The sequence below is a fragment of the Argopecten irradians genome, chromosome 13 (genome assembly GCF_041381155.1).
Source record: "Argopecten irradians isolate NY chromosome 13, Ai_NY, whole genome shotgun sequence".
NCBI lineage: Eukaryota > Metazoa > Mollusca > Bivalvia > Pectinida > Pectinidae > Argopecten > Argopecten irradians.
The window spans coordinates 15181014-15203449 of record NC_091146.1 but is presented as its reverse complement, the minus strand read 5'-3'; the positions used below and the strand labels follow the sequence as shown (position 1 = coordinate 15203449).

The 22436-nt window shown below is 36.4% G+C and overlaps 2 protein-coding genes across 2 annotated transcripts; one reads left to right on the top strand and one right to left on the bottom strand.

Annotated features, from left to right (window-relative positions):
- Window positions 1-2934: 2934 nt before the first annotated feature.
- On the top strand, window positions 2935-4070 carry LOC138305630 (integumentary mucin A.1-like). The gene has a single exon (XM_069245929.1). The coding sequence runs from the start codon at window positions 2935-2937 to the stop codon at window positions 4051-4053; it is 1119 nt and encodes a 372-aa protein (XP_069102030.1). The 3' UTR covers window positions 4054-4070.
- A 6185-nt stretch (window positions 4071-10255) lies between these two features.
- LOC138305629 (mucin-2-like) lies at window positions 10256-16086 on the bottom strand. The gene is made up of 3 exons (XM_069245928.1): window positions 15991-16086; window positions 12441-14196; window positions 10256-10446 (listed from the first exon to the last, which is right to left on the bottom strand). Exons 1-3 carry the CDS (start codon window positions 16084-16086, stop codon window positions 10310-10312), a joined length of 1989 nt encoding a protein of 662 aa, XP_069102029.1. The 3' UTR covers window positions 10256-10309.
- Between the last annotated feature and the right edge of the window lie 6350 nt (window positions 16087-22436).

Genomic DNA, 22436 nt, shown 5'->3' with positions numbered 1-22436 from the left:
TTACAAGCGAGGTGATGACTATGAAATACTTTATGTTAATTGTAACCGCTATCTTTTAGATCAATTCCACTGTTTACAAACGAGACGAGGATAGCCAAGGTAAGTGATCAGGTTATTTATCAATATTAAAATATCCTATGAATTATATTTGCTTTTAGCAGGATTTTGTAATAATCCAATTTAATATATCAACCAAATACTAATGCATTATTAATGATGCCTCATTGTAAATTGTTTCTCTTTTCAATTTATAATGCGTTATTCATTGTGTGTCATTTTGCACTATTTCTATTTACAATGAACATATAACTTAAAAAAACATTAGAAAAATAGTAAACTGTTAACTCATTTAATATAATAGTTGTCATCAGTTATAGAAAAGTAAAAGGGACATAAAATTAGAAAATTGGTCGTTGTTCGTTATTCTGAGTGCTATAATCATTTATCTTTACTTTTCTTAGACTATGCAATGCATATTGCCTGATGCATTGCCTTTTCTTTACCATTGTTCATTAAAATTGAAGGTCATAATTTTAAAAACTCAATGATGAGTAAAAATGTTATTTCCCGCGTCTGTACACCCCCTAAACAGACTATATACCTATAAATGGGAATCAAGAAAAGCAAACTATCTTTTTACTTTGTTTGAAGAGTGGTTGAACAATTATGTATTTTTTAAATTTTAAAACAAAATCATTTTCACCTGAAGTTGGTAAAACGATTATTGGCCATTAGGTAACCATAGGTAGATCCAGGTACATATGTACCTAACCTGAATATCGTCAATACAACACGTTCGGACACCCAGTATAGGTTTCTATTGCGCGCAATATATGCAGGACATTATATTAAGGTTATTAATTTATTAATTATATTATTTTCAGCTAGGAATCTAGCCTAACATTTTGTTATCCTAGGTGGGTAAGAACTGTGTTTTCTACAATGTAGATTATTAATTTTGTTCCATTATCATCAACAATGCAGCTATATACCACCAAAATATAAATATGTACGGATATATATACAACGTTGAGATACTGGTAAACTTGGCAGGTAACCCCGAAACGAGGCTTACCTTAAGTCTGTATCATTAAAGCGCTTGTAGTATATCGAGTCTGTTTCACATATTGTAATAGCTCTGGTACATACTGTATCTACGTAAAACTTTACAAATAGTAGGCCAAATTGTGATTGTGAGGATTTTATTAAATGAGATTATACATGCAGTTTGTAATACTATTTCGCCTTTGCATATTACAGAGTTAGCTCCCTTGTGGGTAGGTATTCATTGTGATGTCATAATTTTGTGGACGCAATTCACTTCATTTTATCAAGAAAATATGACGATACGCTCGCAAACACATGGCGTCATAATCAATACCAACCAAAAAATAAGGTTATCTGTATTATACTAATAAAACTATTCCAATCCAATTATATGTAACAACAAATAAATCTCTACCAGTTTGCATTAATAGCATTCCTATGAATACATTTACAGTTTGCACTGACATGGACTCAATAACCATGCTTTCTAGTATTATCATTATCAGTGTATAAAGTTAGCACAACATGCGCTGCGATTCTATTATTACGTGAATAGTCGATGGCGTAGCAACGTGGGGTCATGACCCCACTTTTGGCGGGAACATGAATGACTCGATTCCAATCAGCTGTTCAATCGAATTCGTTGACGATGACGGGAGAGAAAAACTTATGGGTATTTTAATAACAAATATGCAACTGCCGCTGGCAAAAATAATATTCATTTACTTGAAAAACTGTAAATATAAGGAATAGATGTTTATTTTTTGAGATTATGAGGGTATAATGATAATGGAGCCCGTGCAAATTTTATGTAACCCGGCAAATTTACACGTGCTCCATTATCATTATACCCTCATAACCTCAACAAAATAAACATCCATTCCTTAAATATCGACAACGATAGGGGTTAGAATGCACATAACGTCGCAACCAATACCTACCCGCAAGGGCACATAACATTGTAATGTATATATACAGAATAAGTCGATAGGTTTACAGGGTTAGATTTAAGTGATCATGATGATATTGAGATAGTAGAGATACTACAGATGAAAACATATATTGATAACGACGTATGATAATGGGAAAGCAATAGTTTTATAAGTTTATAACTTAAGTGAAGCTTTCGCTTCTTAGCCTCCTTAAACATCTCTTTAACATATTCGGCGTGTTGACTTCATTTTACTTCCCGTGTATAGTGCGTAATATAGGCCATATTCTTCTAGAATTTGACAAACCAGCAACCGATAGATATATATATTGATCTGCCAGTCCAGTGTTTATCATAACCTTTCGTTAAGTCCTTTGTCTAATTGAGTGCCACATGATGTTTAATAAATTGTGTATAATTCGTTTTTCTTATGTCATTGCATTCGTTTACTTCTCATTACTTCAAATGCGAACCAATGAAATACAAATGTTTGTACTATAGACAAGGCAAACTAGCCCTACAATACAATTACATAGCACTGTGTTTATGTCACAGCTGAATGGTGTTTTCAGGTTTTCAATTTCTTTTATATTGGAAGCATTAACTACATAACATTTAAGCCGACACATAATAAATCATAGGTAAAGGTCATATCAATTTGAAACGTAATCAATATAGATTATATTGCTCATAGCGATACATTTAATAAAGCCCACGTCATTTTCTCAGTTACATAATGGATTTAGTATTACGTTCATATACATATTTGGTGTTAAATACAAGTTAAAACTAAGATACAAATGTGTGAAAAAGTTGATTAGCTCTAGACTATCAATTTTTTTTTAGTTTGCATGTACCTTTTAAACAGCCATGATATACCTTGTTATGTTACTGAGCTTTATCGCTGTGTTTGCGTCATATTTACAGCTGTCGAGTCCTGCCAAATTAAGCCTGAAATGTCTACCTTCTACCCTACAACTGATGACGTCACAACTGGAGCAAGTACAACTCCTGACGTAACTACCATAGGATCGACAGTATATGACGAACCAACAATTGTTACAACAAATGTTGACGTAACGACAACGGTAACAACAAATGATGACGTAACGACAACGGTAACAACAAATGATGTAACAACGGTAACAACAAATGATGACGTAACGACAACGGTAACAACAAATGATGACGTAACGACAACGGTAACAACAAATGATGTAACAACGGTAACAACAAATGATGACGTAACGACAACGGTAACAACAAATGATGTAACAACGGTAACAACAAATGATGACGTAACGACAACGGTAACAACAAATGATGTAACAACGGTAACAACAAATGATGACGTAACGACAACGGTAACAACAAATGATGTAACAACGGTAACAACAAATGATGACGTAACGACAATAGTAACAACAAATGATGTAACAACGGTAACAACAAATGATGACGTAACGACAACGGTAACAACAAATGATGACGTAACGACAAAAGTTACAACAAATGATGTAACAATGGTAACAACAAATGGGGGCATAACAACAATGACAACACCAAGCGTGGACGAAACAACAATAGTAACGACAATTGATGACGTCACGGCTATAGTAATAACAACTGATGGTGCAGCAACAAATGGTGACGTAACAACAATGTCAACAACAGAAGCCGCCGAATCAACAACAACGGAAAATGCTGACGTCACATCAATGCAAACCACAAACGACGGTGTAACAGACAATGAATTGACTACAATGTCAACAATTGGCTTATGTTATTGCACATGTGTAGACTTGACAAACAGTTCTTATACATTTACGTCACATGAACTTCTCACGAGATTATATAAATTGCGGACATCGACTTCCGTACTTAAAAATGAGACGTCACTGTGGCGTAGAAAGTTGACATGCGCACACGACCCTCGCCCATCAGCTACAGCCGTAGGAGCGACTGGGACTCTGCTGCTCTGTTGTTTTATACTCATCATTTGCCTTAGTGATATCTTTACGCTTTTTGCTAACTGTTGTAAGCGAATTATGCGGTCAGTTGATAGAAAACCATGACATACTAAATGTTCTAAAATACTTAACGGCTAAGTTTGTTTTAGTTTTTTCCTTTTTCAATCATAAATTTCCTTGAATCAAGTGCAGGGCATTATTCAAAGACATTGAAAAAGTGATTTAAGGTAGACCGTCCCTTCTGGTTTCCTCTCAGGGATTTCGTTCATTTTTTGATATTTTGATTTTAGGTTTATCCTGATCACAAAAACCACATAAAAATCATATGTCACCGTGTTAATTTTTCTTCCAAGGTTGCTTAAAGATATGTACTAATGACATAAAATTCCGGATTTTAAGGATTTTTAAATAAATAATATTTCCTTCCTGTAACATCCCTTAACATATAAAGAATATGCCCGTAACATGTTCATACCTTCAGCAGGTAATATATAATTCATAACTACATGTATATCAAATTAGCTGGGTTTTCCACAATATCATTATTTTAAAATAAAATCCGAGCCCAATTTTAGTGAAAAATTTCATCAAAATAGTCATGTTTTCTTTTTTTCTGAAAAAATTATCTCAGGAAAATTTGATTTTTTATAATCTCCAGGAAGATTGACTTATTTGCAAAAATAAAAAAACCAATAAAAAGTATACCTCACCCTATTATTTTTCAAAATATGACCGATTTGCTTTCTAAAACCCCTTAAATTTTGGCCTGAAAACCTTAGAATAGGCATATCCGTAGCACTTTTCAATGTTTTATGTTATTCATTTACCCTTGTTAATTTTCTATAGTTTTTACATGTATATTATTGGAGAATACAAGATAACACAATAAATGTTGTTTGTTATTTTTTGTCATGGATAATTTGTGATAGAGTCAGTTTAAATACGTTTTCAATTAATTCCCATTTCCGAATTCCGGTTAAGTAAAACGGAACTCGGACCTCGGAACCAATTTCAGCCTCCAACATTTGAAAGTATTTGAATGCAAAAAAGACAATTCTAAACACCAAAAGGTCGGCCCAACATTTAGTCTTTAACAATGTGTTATCACCGAGAGATTCTGTACTTTGCATTAAAACTGAAAACAATGCAGATTAATTATTTAATCATTAATTAGCAAATGTACTAAGGCCTTACTATTCAAATTTCATATCAGTTAATCTAAGTATTATATAACCATATATGAAAGTATGAAAGTTCCGTTTACATAGTACGCTATTTAAAATGTCTGATTTTTATGTTCATATATTGAATCTGTATTTCATTAAACATCTGAATCTTAATGCACCCAAGGGACGGTTTTTCGACCTCTCGATGATAAAGGTTATACATGATTTTAGCTATTGTGCATGGCATTCCGAATATAATCTCTCATATTGTTTGTGTTATAAAAATTAGACCATTTTTGAAAAAAGATGCATTCGTTTAGATTTTTTTCTTCTTTTTTTGCAAATCAAAAATGTTATACAGGTATTTTATGTAAAAATATGGCCATCTATTACGGACTCTGGTAGACAATTCCATGTATCAACTACCCTAAACGTGAAAGAGTTTTCCCTTAGCTCCATGTTGTAACGTTGTTTATACAGCTAAAATTTATGGCCTCGAGTTCTTTCGTTCGTGTCATAAACAAATATGTTAGAGGTAACTCTCTCGTCGAATTTTTTGTTTACAATCTTATATTTGTATTTCCGTTTTCTCTCTGCTATATAACCTTACCAACTGCGAATTTTTTACACTTGCGTAAACACAGTGGTTGCCGCGCAAGAACACACACACCGGAACACTGACTTCCGCAAGTAGTGTGATTGTGCATCCGGTTAGGCCTATTGTTTCTGTATGAAACATCTTCAATAGATTGCATGTATGAATGTTATGTAAATCTTAAATTTTAAGTCAGCAAATACAAAATTAACAAATATTGTGTAAATGGGATGAAAAAAGATAAAGTCAATGTGGAACTATATTTTGTGTACTCTCTAAATTTGACAACATTTCCCGCCAAATTGAAGCCAGCTGTTCCGGGATTCCATCAATTGACCGGCTGGTCCAACGATCGTATAACATTGGAAAAACATTATTTTATTTTATTAAAACACTTGATTTGAATGAAATGGTCAATCGAATTGTAAATATAAGGAATAATTTTATTATTTGTTGTTTACCGGTGTGTAAACTGCATTTTTGTACAGATATTTCAACATGACGCGCTGACGCGCGTCATTTAAAATATCTGTACAAAACAATGCAGTTTACACACCCGTAAACAACAAACAATAAAAATAATTCCTTAAAAAAAGCGTTTATTAAATCCCCTCTCATCCTGCGATGTTTAAGTGTTGGGAGTTTCAGCTTTTTAATCGCTCTTCGTATGACAGATCTTTAAATCCTGGTAGAAGCTTGGTAGCTCTCCGTTGTACGTTTTCTATCATCTGACAGTCTTTAAGTTTATATGGGCTCCATGCGCTGGCTGCATATTCCAAGTGCGGTCTTAACAGTGCCTTAAATAACTGTTTAAACATCGTTTCGTACAGATATGTAAACGATCTTCTGATAATGCCGAGTTTGCTTTATTTATAGAATTTTGAATATGGGTCCGAAAGTCCAAATTGGCATCTACTGTTACTCCTATGTCTTTTCCAGTATGACTTCTCCAGATTGGCTCGCGAGACGATAAGTTCTGTTATTATTTGACGATCCCTTAACTTGCAGTACCTTGCATTTATTCGGATGAAATTTTAGAAGCCAGTCATCTGACCACTTTTGAAGATTATCCAGGTCTGCTTGAAGAATTTCCCGATCCTCTTCTTTTCCTATTTTGCGGTATAATTTAGTATCATCGGCGAATAGAGGACATGAGGAAGCAGTATTCTCTGGCATGTCATTAATACAGAGGACAAAAAGAATAGGTCCTAAAACGCTTCCTTGGGGAATTCCGCTAAGTACGTTTTGTAAATTAGATGCAGATCCGTTTACCACCACTTTTTGATGTCTATCACTTAGAAAATTTTCTACTCATTTAACAGTTCTTGTGCTGATTCCATAATTGTAGAGTTTGTGTATTAGACGGCGATTGGATACCTTGTCAAACGCTTTCATAAAATCCATATAGATGACATCAATTTCTCCTACCGTATCCAGCATATGCGTCCACTCATCTAGTACAATTAGCATTTAAAGTGTTGTTGATCTTCCGGGGAGAAATCCAAACTGATTTTTGCTGAATAAATTATTCAGTTGCATGTGTTGAACTATACTATCACGTATAAGTTTTTCCATTGTTTTAACGATGATGCTGGTGAGACTGACAGGTCGGTAGTTTCCGGGATCGGTTTTTGAACCCTTTTTGTATATGACTGTGATATTTACGTCCTTCCAAGACTTGGGTAGTTTACCTTCAGATAGGGATTTGTTGAAGATTATCGAAATTGGTGTACATAGAACGTCGCGGAGTTCTTTTAGGGCTTTCGGGTGCATCCCGTCGGGTCCTGGTATTTTTTTAGTATCTAAATGAAAAATAGTTTCTTAATTACGACTTCATTGATTGTTGTGTCTTGAAATACTCAAAGGTCTAGCTGTGAACGGAGGTAGTTCCCCGGGAGGTTCTTTAGTAAATACACTGGTGAAGAAATTAACCAATACTTCTGCCTTATCCAAATCACTTGCTGCTACTTGTGTTTGATCTTCGTTCAGTCCCTTTGGGTCCGAAATCCCCGATCTCACTTTTCTCTTAGCAATTATATATTTCCAGAATCGTTTTGGTTGATGTTTAGCGGTAAGTGCAATCTCCTTTTCCATCTCCTTTTTTGCCTTCCGGAGTTCCCATTTAACTTGGTTCTGAGTTTAGCATACTCCTTATATCGATCTTGTGTTTTCGTTTCCATAAACCTTGTCCATGCGCGTTGCTTTTTGTTAATTTTATTCGTAAGGTCCCTGTTTAAAGCCAGGCCGTTTTTTTTATTTTTGTGGATGCGCTCTTCCTTTTTGGAATATGTTTATCTGCAATATTATGAAAAATACGAAGAAAGGTGTTGTAAGCGTCTTCAATATCTAGGTTAGACAAGGTGTCGTCCCAGTCCACTTCCTGTAGTTCCTTCTTCATGTTGGTATAGTCTCCTTTGCGGAAGTTATAACCTGGTTGAACATTTTTGGATTCCGTTTTGCGGAATGCGTATTTAAAATATATAAGGACGTGATCACTGTTCCCTATAGGGCTATCATAATTAATATCATTTACCATCTCTTCTTCGTTACTTAATATTAAATCAAGGATATTTGCCTCGTTTCCCTCTCGGACGCGGGTGCATTTATTGGAATGTTGATGGAGGTAGTTGTCCCTTAAGAGCTCTATAAAGTTTTCTCCTTGTCTATCTCCCCTTGATATCCATGTGCTCCAATCAATACTTGGGAAGTTAAAATCACCAAAAATTAACAAGCGTGAAAACTCTTTATCTGCCGAAACTTTGTTAATTAGATTATGTAACTCATCATCGTTATCCTTATCGGAATGAGGACTCCTATAGATACAGCCGATCAACACTTTTCCGTTATCTGGCGATGGAAGTTTAACCCAGACGCTCTCTTTAAAGCTGGTTTTAATGCTCATATCCACTGGTTTAAGGCCATCCTTGATATATATACCTATCCCACGGTGTCGATTAGGGTCGTTCTCGTTGATGAAGAGTTCATATCCGGGAATATTTAGCTCTGCTTTGCTTGGTAAAAATCCGTAATTTTTGGGGTAGATTTCAGTTATACCTATAACATCTATACCGCTCTCGTTCTCTTGAACCCTTAGTTTTAACTCATCTAGTTTGTTTAGAAGACTGTCGGCGTTTGTGTAGCAGCAGCCCAGACTATCCTTAGTTTTCTCTCTGAGTTTTTGTTTTGATCTTCACAATTTTTCTGTTCCAGGGAGGACCTTTTGTTCTGTGGGTGAAACCCCCAGTTTCCGTATCGTTCCGTTTTTTCGCTTCCTCTCTTAGTACAGCTTCCTCTTCTCTAGATCTGTTTTAGTCAGATCGTTGCTAATCCGAATTGATTTGTAGTCTTCGGATGTTTGTAGGTTGCGTATACTTTTGAAGAACGCAATTTTATCGGCAATGCATCCAAAGGTGACTGAAGTGGGTCGTGTTTTCTCCTCCTGCTTTTTCCCTAATCGGATAATTTTTGGAATGTTATCAAGTGCCTCGCTTGTGACTCTACACGTCTTGAGCATCTTCGATACCACTATCTTGTCATCCCGTTTTGCCTCCTCGGCGTCTTCTTTTTCTACCATCCCGAAAATGATAATGTTGTTTTCTCTGCGTTTCTTGTCGTTGAGTTCCGACAGCACAGTAGATGTTGTAGTCTGTGGTGTGGGGGTTGTCTGGGGAGAGCCTGCCAGTTTGGCCAGTTCTTCCTTGATTATTTCCCGCACTTCTTCCGATCCACATTTAGATTGTACCTCACGTTCCAAGCTCTTAATTATGTCCTCGAATGCTGTCATAATTTCGGCACATTTGTTTTCCACTATAGATTCTATATGAAGGTTCTTCTTCACAGCCACAATGCATGGCGAACAGAACCACAGAGAGTCCGTTCGCATTCCAACATTTTGGCATTAGGGTCATTATCAACCTTCTGGCACATCTTGCAGAACCAAGAATCTGTCAAAACGGGTTGGAATTGCGTCTGTTCTTGCTTCCTCTTCGTTCCGAAGAACGCGTGACCACTGCCTCCTTCCTATCGGTCGCTTTGGCGGACCCTCCATGACCTCCAGCGGGTGGCATGGCGAAAGTCGGTTGAATCTAACTCCTTGGTAGACGGGGACTCCGAACACCACTCCCCGTGTGTAGAGATCGTTAAACACAGTCTCTATGACAATTTTCAGCACGTTGGACGTTGATAAACTATATAAAAACTAATAAAAAGTCTCCTATTTACCGGAGACCGGAACAATGGCGCCTGTTACCATGTGACGTCACAATTACAATAAAAAATGGTGACATCAATGCCTAAATAAAGAAAGAATCCGAGAATGGCGCGAAAATCCGACGTTATCATGACGTCACAATAAAGACGTCGACGCTGCATATTGATCTGGAAAATTAATGGAATCATTCGTTTAAAATACTGATCACATAACGTACAGTAGTGTATAATGATGATCTGTATTTTAATCCGATTGGGCTTGAAACTCGCTAAGAGGATTCCTGTGGCACTTAAAGGGTTAAATGAGTATACTAAAGAAAATAAACAACAATAAATGATCAAACAAAATGTTTATTTAACAACAATAATAAAGATTTCACTTATGCAAAATTTAGGCGCATTCGCAGCGTTCACAACCATTTGCGTCTTTACGATATTTTGGAGGGTTTCCGCATGGCAATATACAGAATATAGGCACGCAGGGAGTTTTCGTGGTCTGTAGATTAAGAACAGGGAGTGGCGCCGGTACTGAAACAATAACCATATAACATTGACTGAAGTATTATCTATCACTCGTGTGAGATTTACTTTTGTGAATTTTGCGATCCAAGTGAATTCGCGAAAATTTATTTCCGCAAATCAAAATCTACATCAGTTATATTCATAGAGGAATCAGTATTCAATTGTGAAACCCGCGAATATTAATTTTCGCGAATTTGTTTTGAAATGGAAATCGCGAAATTCAATAGCCTTTTAATAGTACTACTGCAAACCAAATTCCCTTTCGCGGCTACTAACTTTTACGGGGTTTTTTTCAAAATAAATTTGCGAAGACTAAATTCGTAGATAAAAAAAAGAATTCATATCGATTTAAGAAGTTTATATATTGATTCTAGAAGATAATCTTTCGCGAGTTTATATTGATCGAGAAATTCAGGAAGTAAATCGTACGCGAAGGAAAATATGTTTATAGTATAATATATCTGATATGAAACAATTGATAAGCTAAGACTGCCATTATGATATGTGTATTTTTGTTTTATTACTCTGTTTCTTTACAGCAGTCCTTACAACAGAAACTTGTTTTTTCAACTACACATCATCGTAGCCACTGAGATAATGGTTTATACCAGGTGAAATAGCATTATAAGTCAAACGTTTAATCCTGACGTATTGTTTTTCAAATAAGTCTAACAAAAAGCTGGGACAGGTTTTGAAAAACTGCAATGTTAACCTAAGATCGACGAACACCTCTTAAGAAGTTGACATTGTAAATCGTTAACCCGGCTATACTTCCGCATTTTTGACCAATCAAAATAGAGCTTGCCGATTATCGGGCAATAACCATACTGTATGTAAACATGACCGACGACAGTGCAATAGGATTAGAAAAGATGTTATACACGTGTAGCTATATGTGCGAAGTTTATAATGTTATAATGTGAAGAAAGCATAGTAAACGTACTAACAATACCTACTGATGATATGTCAGTGAAGATTTTGCTTAATATTTTGTTTAATTGTCATGGTGATGTCTTTGCTTCATGACTGTTTGAAATACTTCAATAGCAAACCTTGTTTCATAGGCATCAATGCATAAAACAAGATAATTATCGATTTTATATATGTTAATACGTTTTGCTTAAAATTGTTGAACATTTGAAAGGTGATATGCCCCTTTGTTTTACGACTGTGAAATTTTTTCGTTTTCTGATTGGTCTAGACCGCTCGGTCAGGTCTTGACAAAATGCAATGTCAACCTGAGACCGATGAACACCTGTTCAGAGGTTGACGTTGCTAATCCGGTAACCTGGCTATAAATAGACACAGGGAATTCCCTTTCTCTTCCACATTTTTGACCAATCAAAATAGAGCATTGCCGATCATCGGCCAACAGCCAAATCCAACAAGGCAGACAACAGTGAGGTAGAATTAGGAAATATAGAATTAGGAAATATATTTTAACACATTTTGTTCGAAAGTTATATTGTGAAGAATTACAGCAGACGCACATGTACTGAGGATACATGGATGAATATTTTCTTGTAATTTTTGTTTAATTACTCATTGCGCTGTCTTTGCTTCAAAATTGTTTCAAGTGTCAAATTTCGTATCATTGTAACTTGTTATCGTTTCATATAACAAAACAATTATCGACTTTTTGTAGGTTAATATGAGGAATTGTTAAACCCTGGAAAGGTGATATTTCCCTCGGTCTTCAAAAAGTCAATATTTGTATCATATATTGATATGTGTATAATTAGCAAAAATATTATACTTGCGATATCACTAGATATCATGCGGGTTATGTAACAGACACCAATAGAAACTGTAGAAAATAACATCATACTACCACAGTATTTCCTCACGTCATCATATCCGGTAATGTCATATTGGTAAGGGATGGACCACATATGTTACACGTAGTGAATGGCACAAACGCAAAACAGACACTGATACTTTTGCAACAACGAATTAAGCAGGGATTTACAAATACAGTTTGTGACTACTGACGATGTTACCTGAGTTGGTGGTACTGGAGCTTGTCGTAGAAAGCTTAGCTGACGTCACAACAGGAGTAACCGTGCTTAATGAATCTGTGGTCGGGGAGTTTGGAACAACGGAAGTCGTAATATCCGTTGTTGAATACGCAGTTGTTGTTTCAGAAGTGAATGTTGTGGTGCTTATAGTTGTGGTACTTGTGGTTGGAGTGGTAGTTGTGGTCGCTAGAATTGTCGTTGTTGTTGTTGGAGTGGTTGTTATGGTTGTTGGAGGTGTATTTGTAGTTGTTGGAGTGGTAGTTGTGGTTGTTGGAGTTGTAGTTGTAGTTGTTGGAGTGGTTGTTGTGGTTGTTGGAGGTGTAGTTGTAGTTGTTGGAGTGGTTGTTGTTGTTGTTGGAATTGTAGTTGTGGTTGTTGGAGTGGTTGTTGTGGTTGTTGGAGGTGTAGTTGTAGTTGTTGGAGTGGTTGTTGTGGTTGTTGTAGTGGTTGTTATTGTTGTTGGAGTTGTAGTTGTTGTTGTTTGTGTGGTACTTGTGGTTGTTGGATTTGTCGTGGTCGTTCGAGTTGTCGTGGGCGTTGGAGTAGTGGTTGTGGTTGTTGGAGTTGTCGTTGTGGTTGTTGGAGTTGTCGTTGTGGTTGTTGGAGTGGTAGTTGTAGTTGTTGGAGTGGTTGTTGGAGTTGTAGTTGTGATTGTTGTAGTTGTGGTCGTTGGAGTTGTAGTTGTGGTTGTTTGTGTGGTGCTTGTGGTTGTTGGAGTTGTCGTGGTCGTTGGAGTTGTAGTTGTGGTTGTTGGAGTTGTTGTTGTGGTTGTTGGAGTTGTTGTGGTTGTTGGAGTGGTTGTTGTGGTTGCTGGAGTTGTCGTTGTGGTTGTTGGAGTTGTAGTTGTGGTTGTTTGTGTGGTGCTTGTGGTTGTTGGAGTTGTCGTGGTCGTTGGAGTTGTCGTGGTCGTTGGAGTTGTAGTTGTGGTTGTTGGAGTTGTTGTTGTGGTTGTTGGAATTGTTGTTGTGGTTGTTGGAGTTGTAGTTGTGGTTGTTGGAGTTGTCGTTGTGGTTGTTGGAGTTGTCGTTGTGGTTGTTGGAGTTGTAGTTGTGGTTGTTTGTGTGGTGCTTGTGGTTGTTGGAGTTGTCGTGGTCGTTGGAGTTATCGTGGTTGTTGGAGTTGTAGTTGTGGTTGTTGGAGTTGTTGTTGTGGTTGTTGGAATTGTTGTTGTGGTTGTTGGAGTTGTAGTTGTGGTTGTTGGAGTTGTCGTTGTGGTTGTTGGAGTTGTCGTTGTGGTTGTTGGAGTGGTAGTTGTAGTTGTTTGTGTGGTAGTTGTAGTTGTTTGTGTGGTGCTTGTGGTTGTTGGAGTTGTCGTGGTCGTTGGAGTTGTAGTTGTTGTTGTTGGAATTGTCGTTGTGGTTGTTGGAGTAGTAGTTGTTGGAGTGGTTGTTGTGGTAGTTGGAGTGGTTGTTGTGGTTGTTGGAATGGTTGTTGGAGTTGTAGTTGTGGTTGTTTGTGTGGTGCTTGTGGTTGAAGGAGTTGTCGTGGTCGTTGGAGTTGTAGTTGTTGTTGTTGGAGTTGTCGTTGTGGTTGTTGGAGTAGAAGTTGTTGGAGTGGTTGTTGTAGGTTGTTGGAGTGGTTGTTGTGGTAGTTGGAGTGGTTGTTGTGGTTGTTGGAGTTGTTGTTGGAGTTGTAGTTGTGGTTGTTTGTGTGGTGCTTGTGGTTGAAGGAGTTGTTGTGGTTGTTGGAGTAATAGTTGTAGTTGTTGGAGTGGCTGTTGTGGTTGTTGGAGTGGTTGCTGTGGTTGTTAGAGTTGTAGTTGTGGTTGTTGTAGTAGATATGGGAGTAGTGGTTGTGGTTGTTTGTGTGGTAGGTGTTGTTCTTGGTGTGGAAGGTGTTGGAGGTACCGTTGTTTGTGAACCTAGAAAAGATTATAAATATTATAATTGACTTATAAAATGGACTTTACGATTTCACCTCAATAATAATATGGTAATCAATGATAAGGATATGCTACTTACCGCCACATAGACACCTAACACAACCTGTTCGGAAATCTGTAAAACGACAGCTCATTGGACAGTATGGATTGTAAGCTTCACACCCATTGGCTCCCTTGTTAGGTCCTCCACCATTGATCCCTCCTGTTAAAGTTCATACTGACGTTTATGTAGTGGTGTATGCTATATTATATGTTCGAATTCACTTATGATAAACACTGTACCTCATTTAGCGACTAAATATTTTCACGCTTTCATATGTATGACTCTTTCGCGGCAAAATATTTCGACCAAATATTTCGATTGATCTTTTCCGCTTGCTAAAAAAGTCGGTTTACATACAGTATTATATGTAACATCATTCAGTATAAGTCAAAAAGTCGGTTTACATACTGTACTATATGCACCGTCTTTCAGACGCGTAATGTCCTCCTTACCTTGATTAAACTGACCGGAACTCCCTCCACTACAAATAGGACAGCCCTTACTGTCACGGATGATCTGCCAGGAGGGACAGTTCCCGTGGGCCGGGCATCCTATTCTCAACATCAGACACATTGGGGTTAAAGGATTTCATTACTCTAAATGTGGTATTTCAACAATCCTTTTTAAATTATGTACTTCAGCCAAGAGGTTATTTCAGAAAACACATCCCGACTTTGAATAGTTATAACTTCTTCATGAAAAATCATAATTACACTCATTAAGATATCACGATAGGCAAGTTTTTCATCATTTTGTTATTTCTGTTTGATAAAACGCTTCAGATGTATGATGTAGGCCTAATTCAACTTTAATGAAAATGTCATATATTTCTTTAATCACTATTGAAGTTCCATACATTAAATAATGGTCAACAGAAAATTAAAATACAGGGAAAAAAACCTGGTCCAGGGTCGCTAACGGAGCCGGAAGTTGATTGAGATTGACTTCCGGAAGTGGAACTAGTTGATGGCGATCCAACAGACCCAAGGCCGTTTACTTCACTGCTACTTCCGCTTCCATCTATTAAAGTAAGGCTAACATGCAATGACGAAAGAAATAAAGGACTATGTATGGTTTTAGTCCATTCTGGCCTCCAAATCCGTCAATTTTTCAAAACTGTTATTTAGTATTTAAATTGTTGTATTTGACTATGTAGAACATGTATTGTATTGAAAGTTTTCTTATTTTGCAGCTTGAACAAGCTTAATATTTGCTGAGAATATGCACTTCCGATACATCTTAAGGAGAAACATAATGTTTGTTCAAAGTTATGCTCTATGGTTTCTTAGACCAAAACATGCCCGAAATCTTCAAAATTTTCACATTTTTATAATTTATGCATATTTTGGATAGTAACCATGGCAACTACAGCTGCAAAATTAGAAAAAAGGTGAATTTGGGATGTACTAAATATGAAAAATACAACAATTTAATCACGAAATAACGATTTAGAAAATTTTGTTAATTTTGGGGCCAAAAAGGGGCTCAAACCATACATATTCCTATATATTCATGATTAAAGACGCAAACATGTATCTAAACCAAAGAACGACTTATTTATATCTAAACGAAATAATTTTGTATTGTAGCAAAAGATGGCCACTTACCTTGGCAAGGACACTGGAAACATCCGTTAAAGTATTGTAGACAATGACAATTGAACCCGTTGTAACATCTTCGTTGTCGGATGGTGGAGGCTGCATTACAAATTGTAAATATTACTGATTTAATATTCTGTAGATACCGATAATGCATTCAATGGATGATAAAGTCCGTTTGTTTGTTTGTTTTAGTCAATGTCTTATTACCAGCCAGGGTTATACAAGGACGGCCTCCTATGTATGCGGTGTGTAGTGTCTATTTTGTGCGTGGTGCGTGTTTTGGAGACAGCGGTATATTCATGTTAAATCCAACAATGTTAAAGGTTAACAAGACGAGATACTTTTTAACATTGCGTCGTGTGACCTCTAACGAGCACGACCATTGATTTATGTTGCTGGGCCACAGCTGATCAAAATGATGTAAAATGTATCAAAAGTCACATTTTATATGTTGTCACCTACCTTTTTGGATTTATATATCATAAATACACATATTTGCAAGATATTTCCAACAATTTAGTCCAAGAAGCTATGATAAATGCATTTCTTATAACATTCACCGTATTTCACTTGTATTGACAGCCATTTTTAATTTATATAGGAATATTGAGATTTTATGAAATTTAGTTATCTTAATTTGTACACAAAACAAGCGGAACGAAGTAAGCCTCATTTCCTTTATGCGTTTCGCTAAATCTAAATTTTATGTTTTGTATTAACCATAGCAGCCATTATGTTTAGTGACAGTAGAATTGAGCACATCGACTTGCATACGATTTAACATGGATTTAACAATATATGGGTGTTGTCATACAAAATTATATGCCGGAACGGATTAACATATAATCAACAAGTAAGTCAATCAGTAACCTTTAATATATCTTGCCATTTAAATTGTCTTAGATGCGTTTAAACCCAGCGACAAATAACTGGGCGCTGCCAGCAACATGGCGGACATACGGATGTCGTATGAGGTCGCATATCCATCCAATGTAATCAGGTGGAATAAGACCTCATACACGTGTAGGAGTAATTCATGTTATGTCCCTGCGAGCGATAATTCATCCGTATTGAACAATATTTCATTTCACATGTCTGTCACATGTGTGGTCAAGCGACAAGCCACCAGCATCAACAGTATCAGCTCTTTACGATTTTTTTGAAATAAAGCTAGCAGACGTAAAATATAACCATTTACATCATACATATCAAAGTAGAGTCGTTTGGACTGGGGTCACGGGGTTCACCATGTCGTCATTAGCCCTCCTCCTCTTGATATCGTGTTCGAATCCGAAGTGAGGTAGGTATATATAACCGGAAATTGAGACATTGCTCTACACCCCTTTAAACATATCCTTTTTGACCATAGATATTATATGAAGCATATGTAGAGATCAACGAAAGTCGCAATCCGTCTTTGCATATTACAGAGTTAGCTCCCTTGCAGATAGGTATCCATTGTGACGTCATCATTTTGTGGACGTTATTTCTCCTAAACGTATGGCGTTACGTCTGCAAGCACATGAGGTCACAATCAATACCTACCCGCAATCAATATCTACCAGCAAGTACAGAATACATTCCATCTCTTTCGAAAACAACATCGGGTACTCCGGCTTTAATCTACATTTTGTACCACTGATAGCTATTTTTGTTTATTTTCGTTCTCGAAGTGTTAAACATGAAATTAGTTATTACTGTATTTAGTTATATAAGCTAATTATTTATTTTCGCTGTTAAAAGTTCAGTTATCTTTAAAGGCTCACTATCTTTCCGGAGCAAAATTTCCGGAGCAAAATTTAGAATATTATAACATAAGAATATACATATCGATGGCCTAAGATGTACATGTGATAACAACTCCAAACAAATGCAAGATTTCCTGTGTAATATATGATAACTGTGAAGATTCATTTCGCAGTTTTGCCGTCTGGCGCAGTAATAATCAACTACCGCGCGGTATTTAGGATGACGGCGGGAATCATAAGACGACCCGCGTTATGAAAATTGATATTTTATTTATCCTAATTAAATTATTTAGAAGGTGATGATAAGTGTAGTATTAACAGTAAGCTAATAACTTATGCGACTTTACAAAACTATCCATCTCGTTTTAAAAATAATAGCCGTTTTGGAAAGGTAGTGGGACTTTAACCTGTACCTCATTTAAGTCTGGACCAGTCCTTAGGTAACCACGTATATCAATATAACGTAACAGTAAAACAAAGATATACTCACCTTCTGTATCTAACAGCCTGCCGGCGATTACCAGCAGGAAAACATACACTATCTTCTTACTTTCCATACCTTATCATCTAATCTTTAGAATAGACTGACCATTACAATCCAGTCTTCTACAGGTGAGACATGGTCAAGACACCTTTAATTATCTACAGGTCACTTAGGTCATAAGGCCACATATCCTCACCTGCCGTGATAATGTCCGATTAGATTTAAGGACTACCTGTAAAAACTGGATATTTGTACAATTTTCCAAAAAGAAACGTTCCGGCGGTGTTACTTTTTTCAGCTTAATCTGAAAGAGTAGTTTATGGATCCTCGATACTCCTGGAATTACTATCACTGTCGTTACCCTCATCCTCGCTACTCTAGGGGTTGCTATCATTTTCATTATGTCTAACCTCATTCTCGATATTCCAGGGGTTACTATCACTGTCGTTATATGCAACCCCATCCTCGATACTCCAGGGGTAACCATCTCTGTCGTTTAATTCACTCTTATCCTTGATACGCCTGGGGTTACTATCACTGTCACTATATCCAACCTCATCCTCGGTTCTCCAGGGGTTACAAACACCATCGTTATATTCAACGTCATCCTCGATACTTCAGGGTTTATAAACACTGTCGTAATACCTCCCTAGACTATGTTATAGCAAACCTGAAGATTATGCGTGCGACGAGAGATGGGATAGGTAGTTTGGTCATTTAGTATACATCAAAATGAATCTACATTTGTAGCCTTGTGTGGGTGTTTAGGGTATGTTAGGGAAATTTCCCGAGGATGGCCGAAGATCAAGGCATTAAAGACATAAAGGATAATGATAAAAAGACACAAAATAGTAGAAAAAATCAGAACCGGAATAAGTCGAAAATCCAATGCAGAAAATAAAAGGCGAGGTACTTACAGATATAAAGCAGGTCATCAGACAAATTTTAGATGAGAGACTTAAGGAAATAGATTGAAAAAAAGACGCGAACTAAATGTTATGATCTATGGTTTGTGTGAATCAGAAATCGTCAACTAAGGAAGGAAGATGACACCAGACTCTAACAAGTGATAATACGGAATTGGACAACTGGATTTTAAGCATGTGATTAGAATTCGAAATCATAACAAACAAGCAGAGAGACCTAGACCTGTAAAGTCAGTGTTCAACGAAAAGGGATCCAGGAGAAAGCTACTACCACAATCTCATTAAAATCATATCTTGATTTCACGTCGGTCCGGTAAACCTCCTCTCTGTTGTATGTTGAGGAGGTTTTAATAAGATTGAAGCTACAACAAAGTGGCAGGAAGATATTGACCAGGACATGCTGAAGTCAATCACAGGCGTCTGCTTCTGGTTTGATATAATAACCTACCCCTACTATATGAACATATGGTATGGGTAGGACATTGTATTTTTCCAAAACCAAATGCAGACGCCTGTGAGTCAATCTACATTGCTCGTGATCTAACTCCGAAACAACGAGAGTCAAATAAAGAATTAACGAAGGACCTAAAGCAAGAAAAGAGCAGGAGAAAAAGAGAATCAGAGGAAACAAGGTGGTTAAAGACGATTTTGTTAGCTAAATGATATGTGAATATAAATACTACTATACGCATAGAGAAATTTTATACAAATGAATTGAAGGTGCACTACAAATGTAATCCAATATTTTCATTCCGAAAATATAATATAAAAATCAAAACTTTTAATGTCTACTGGTGACTTAAACCAAGGTATTCAAAATAAATAAATGTTATAAAGGAGAAAGTGAAAGTGAAGGAGATAATTCTTAATGCGAAAAAAGCTACTAAAATGCGTTTCAAGTGAAAAACGTTACATGTAGTGAATGTGTATTTCGATTTCCTCTAAACTAAGATCAGTCTTCGCCTTCCTATGGGCTCTGTTCTCCCCACGGACAATCTTTTTGTTTCTGTGCTTTGACTCCAAAGCTGTGTCGCCGATTGCGTGTTCCTCTATTAATTTCCAACCTGTTCTCCTAGCTAAACTGGATTTTGTTTGAGGGATCAAAGTTCCATACCTTCATCTTTCTTCCGCGAGGCTTTGCATTGACCGATAAGAGCCGCCAAGGCTTTCTTTTAGAGCTCGCTGTCTTTCGTGATGTTTGAAAGCCATCTGGGATTTAAGCTTGAATTGTTTATCAAAGTCCTTTCAATTTTGTACGAGTACTACATCTTTTGCATAATTTGGGATATTTGGACCTATGATAAACCCTTTTGACTATCTTGCAACGCTTGTCTGAGGCAGTTGAACTTTAGAGAAAGTATTGCTTCCAACTGCGAAAACTTACCTTGTTAGATTGTCGGGTGATAACAATGCCTTGAAATCAGCAGGACTATGATGTACTCAACCGGAACACCTGTGCATCTTATGTGACTGGCATAACGAACATGCAACCTGTGAAAGTTTGCTGTGTTATAAACATGATAAATAGGAGTAACGCCCCTTTGCGCAGTGTTTGTGGATAGCGAATATTCCGTCATTGCATTTTAGAGTTATTTTCCTTTCGGGAATTATCGCTTATTACGTTATTATTTTGTGAGAGCAAGTTTACATCGTTATTCCCTAGACGTACGACGTTACGCTCGCAAAAATATGACCTCACTATCAATACGTACCCACGAAGGGAGATAACTCTGTAATATGCAAATAGGGTATAAATGTACATGCTGTATTGTCAGATGGGACAAACTTCATATTTACATATGTCTCTATATAGTCAATGGAAGAGGAGCTGCGTTCAAATTAGCGTAGTCGCAATGACGTATGATTACAAATTAAGCTCGGTTAGGTAAGGTAATGTGCAACTTAGGGTTAACAAAAATGTAAACATGGAGACCTACATTGTATGTTTTTATAGGATAGTCTTTTGTCTGTCGCTGTGCGGTGTAAGTTTACTTTTCCTTGTAGACACGATAGCGTAAATAAATATCACTTTAGCTTTGTAGAGTAAGATCTCGGAGTCATGACTTGTTCGATAGTTTCTCACGGTGTTAATGCTCTTTGTAATAATATCATTATTGGACTTTGTTAACACGATAGCATTAGTTTATAATAACAAAACTTAATGAAACTTTGTATGCAACCTAACGCTTTCGAAAGTTATTGACGAAGTTTTAATGCCCTTTGCAATAATAAATATTAGACTTAGTGTATTACAATGTAACTGTTAACACTTTATACATTCTACGATCATTGTAGAACCTCACTTTTAGTGTTCCGCTGCTGAAAGAACATAAAAGATATTCATCATTTGAACAATATTTGGTGTTTAATCGAGTATATATATGTGTAATTAAAATTGAAAATAACACAAAATAATTTTTATTTTGCTTTAGATAAATGATCAATCAGTACTTTATTCATATACGACATTCAGGAGGCAAATAATTATTTTAAGTAATTATATCTTGAAGTAAAACTAGAAGCTCAAACTTTTCAATGGTGGTTCATGCAAGTAACATTTATAACTAAAGAAAAATACTTATTCGTCTGCTCCTGTTTTTGATAAAGAAAAAATACCGTTTGTCAGCGGTGGAATATCTTTAACAAACTACTGAACATTTACTTACTAGTGGGCGACACCTGAAGGAATGTCGCAAATGAAATGAAGAGAATTGCAAACGGGATTTAACTCTAGCTAAGAGAGCGATTTTACTAGCCCATGAAATAATGTCCCACAGTTTAAAGTCATTTTACGATTTAAGTCTATTTGACCCTTGTGACTGTGACCTTGACTGAAAATCAAGGTCATTCATTTGATCAAACTTGGTAGCCCGTCATCTCAGGATACTACAAACGCAATACCATGGCTACAGGCCTGCCAGATATTGATAAAGGAGTCATTTAAAGATTTTAGCCAATTTGACACTGACCTTGAATGAAGGTAATTAGGGCATTTATTTGAACAAATTTGGTAGCCTTCCATTTCAGCATGTTACAGGACCAACATCAGGTCTGTTGACAATAACTCATTGCATTTGGAATGAAACTTGCACTCCCAATTCAAAACTAGTAGCCAATTCTTTTATGACTTATCCTAATATTCGGCAGTATATTTTAATTCATTAACAAAAATGTAGAGAATGTAAAGAATGTACAAATTTAACACACCTTAAGCTTATCCAATGAAATAAAAAAAAAACCAATGATTGCAAAGTATGTATTTAACCCTGACATATGACTTCATAATCACTTAAA

What these genes read in the sequence shown, in the direction of transcription:
- LOC138305630 (XM_069245929.1), top strand. Translation starts at nt 2,935, where the DNA reads ATGTCTACCTTCTACCCTACAACTGATGACGTCACAACTGGAGCAAGT.
- LOC138305629 (XM_069245928.1), bottom strand. Translation starts at nt 16,086, where the DNA reads ATGCAGCCTCCACCATCCGACAACGAAGATGTTACAACGGGTTCAATT. An exon ending in TTTCCAGTGTCCTTGCCAAG is followed by an intron (nt 14,197 to 15,990) that starts GTAAGTGGCCAT and finishes TAACAACCACAG; the next exon opens with CAACCACTCCAACAACCACA. An exon ending in CTCCAGTACCACCAACTCAG is followed by an intron (nt 10,447 to 12,440) that starts GTAACATCGTCA and finishes TTATTGTTTCAG; the next exon opens with TACCGGCGCCACTCCCTGTT.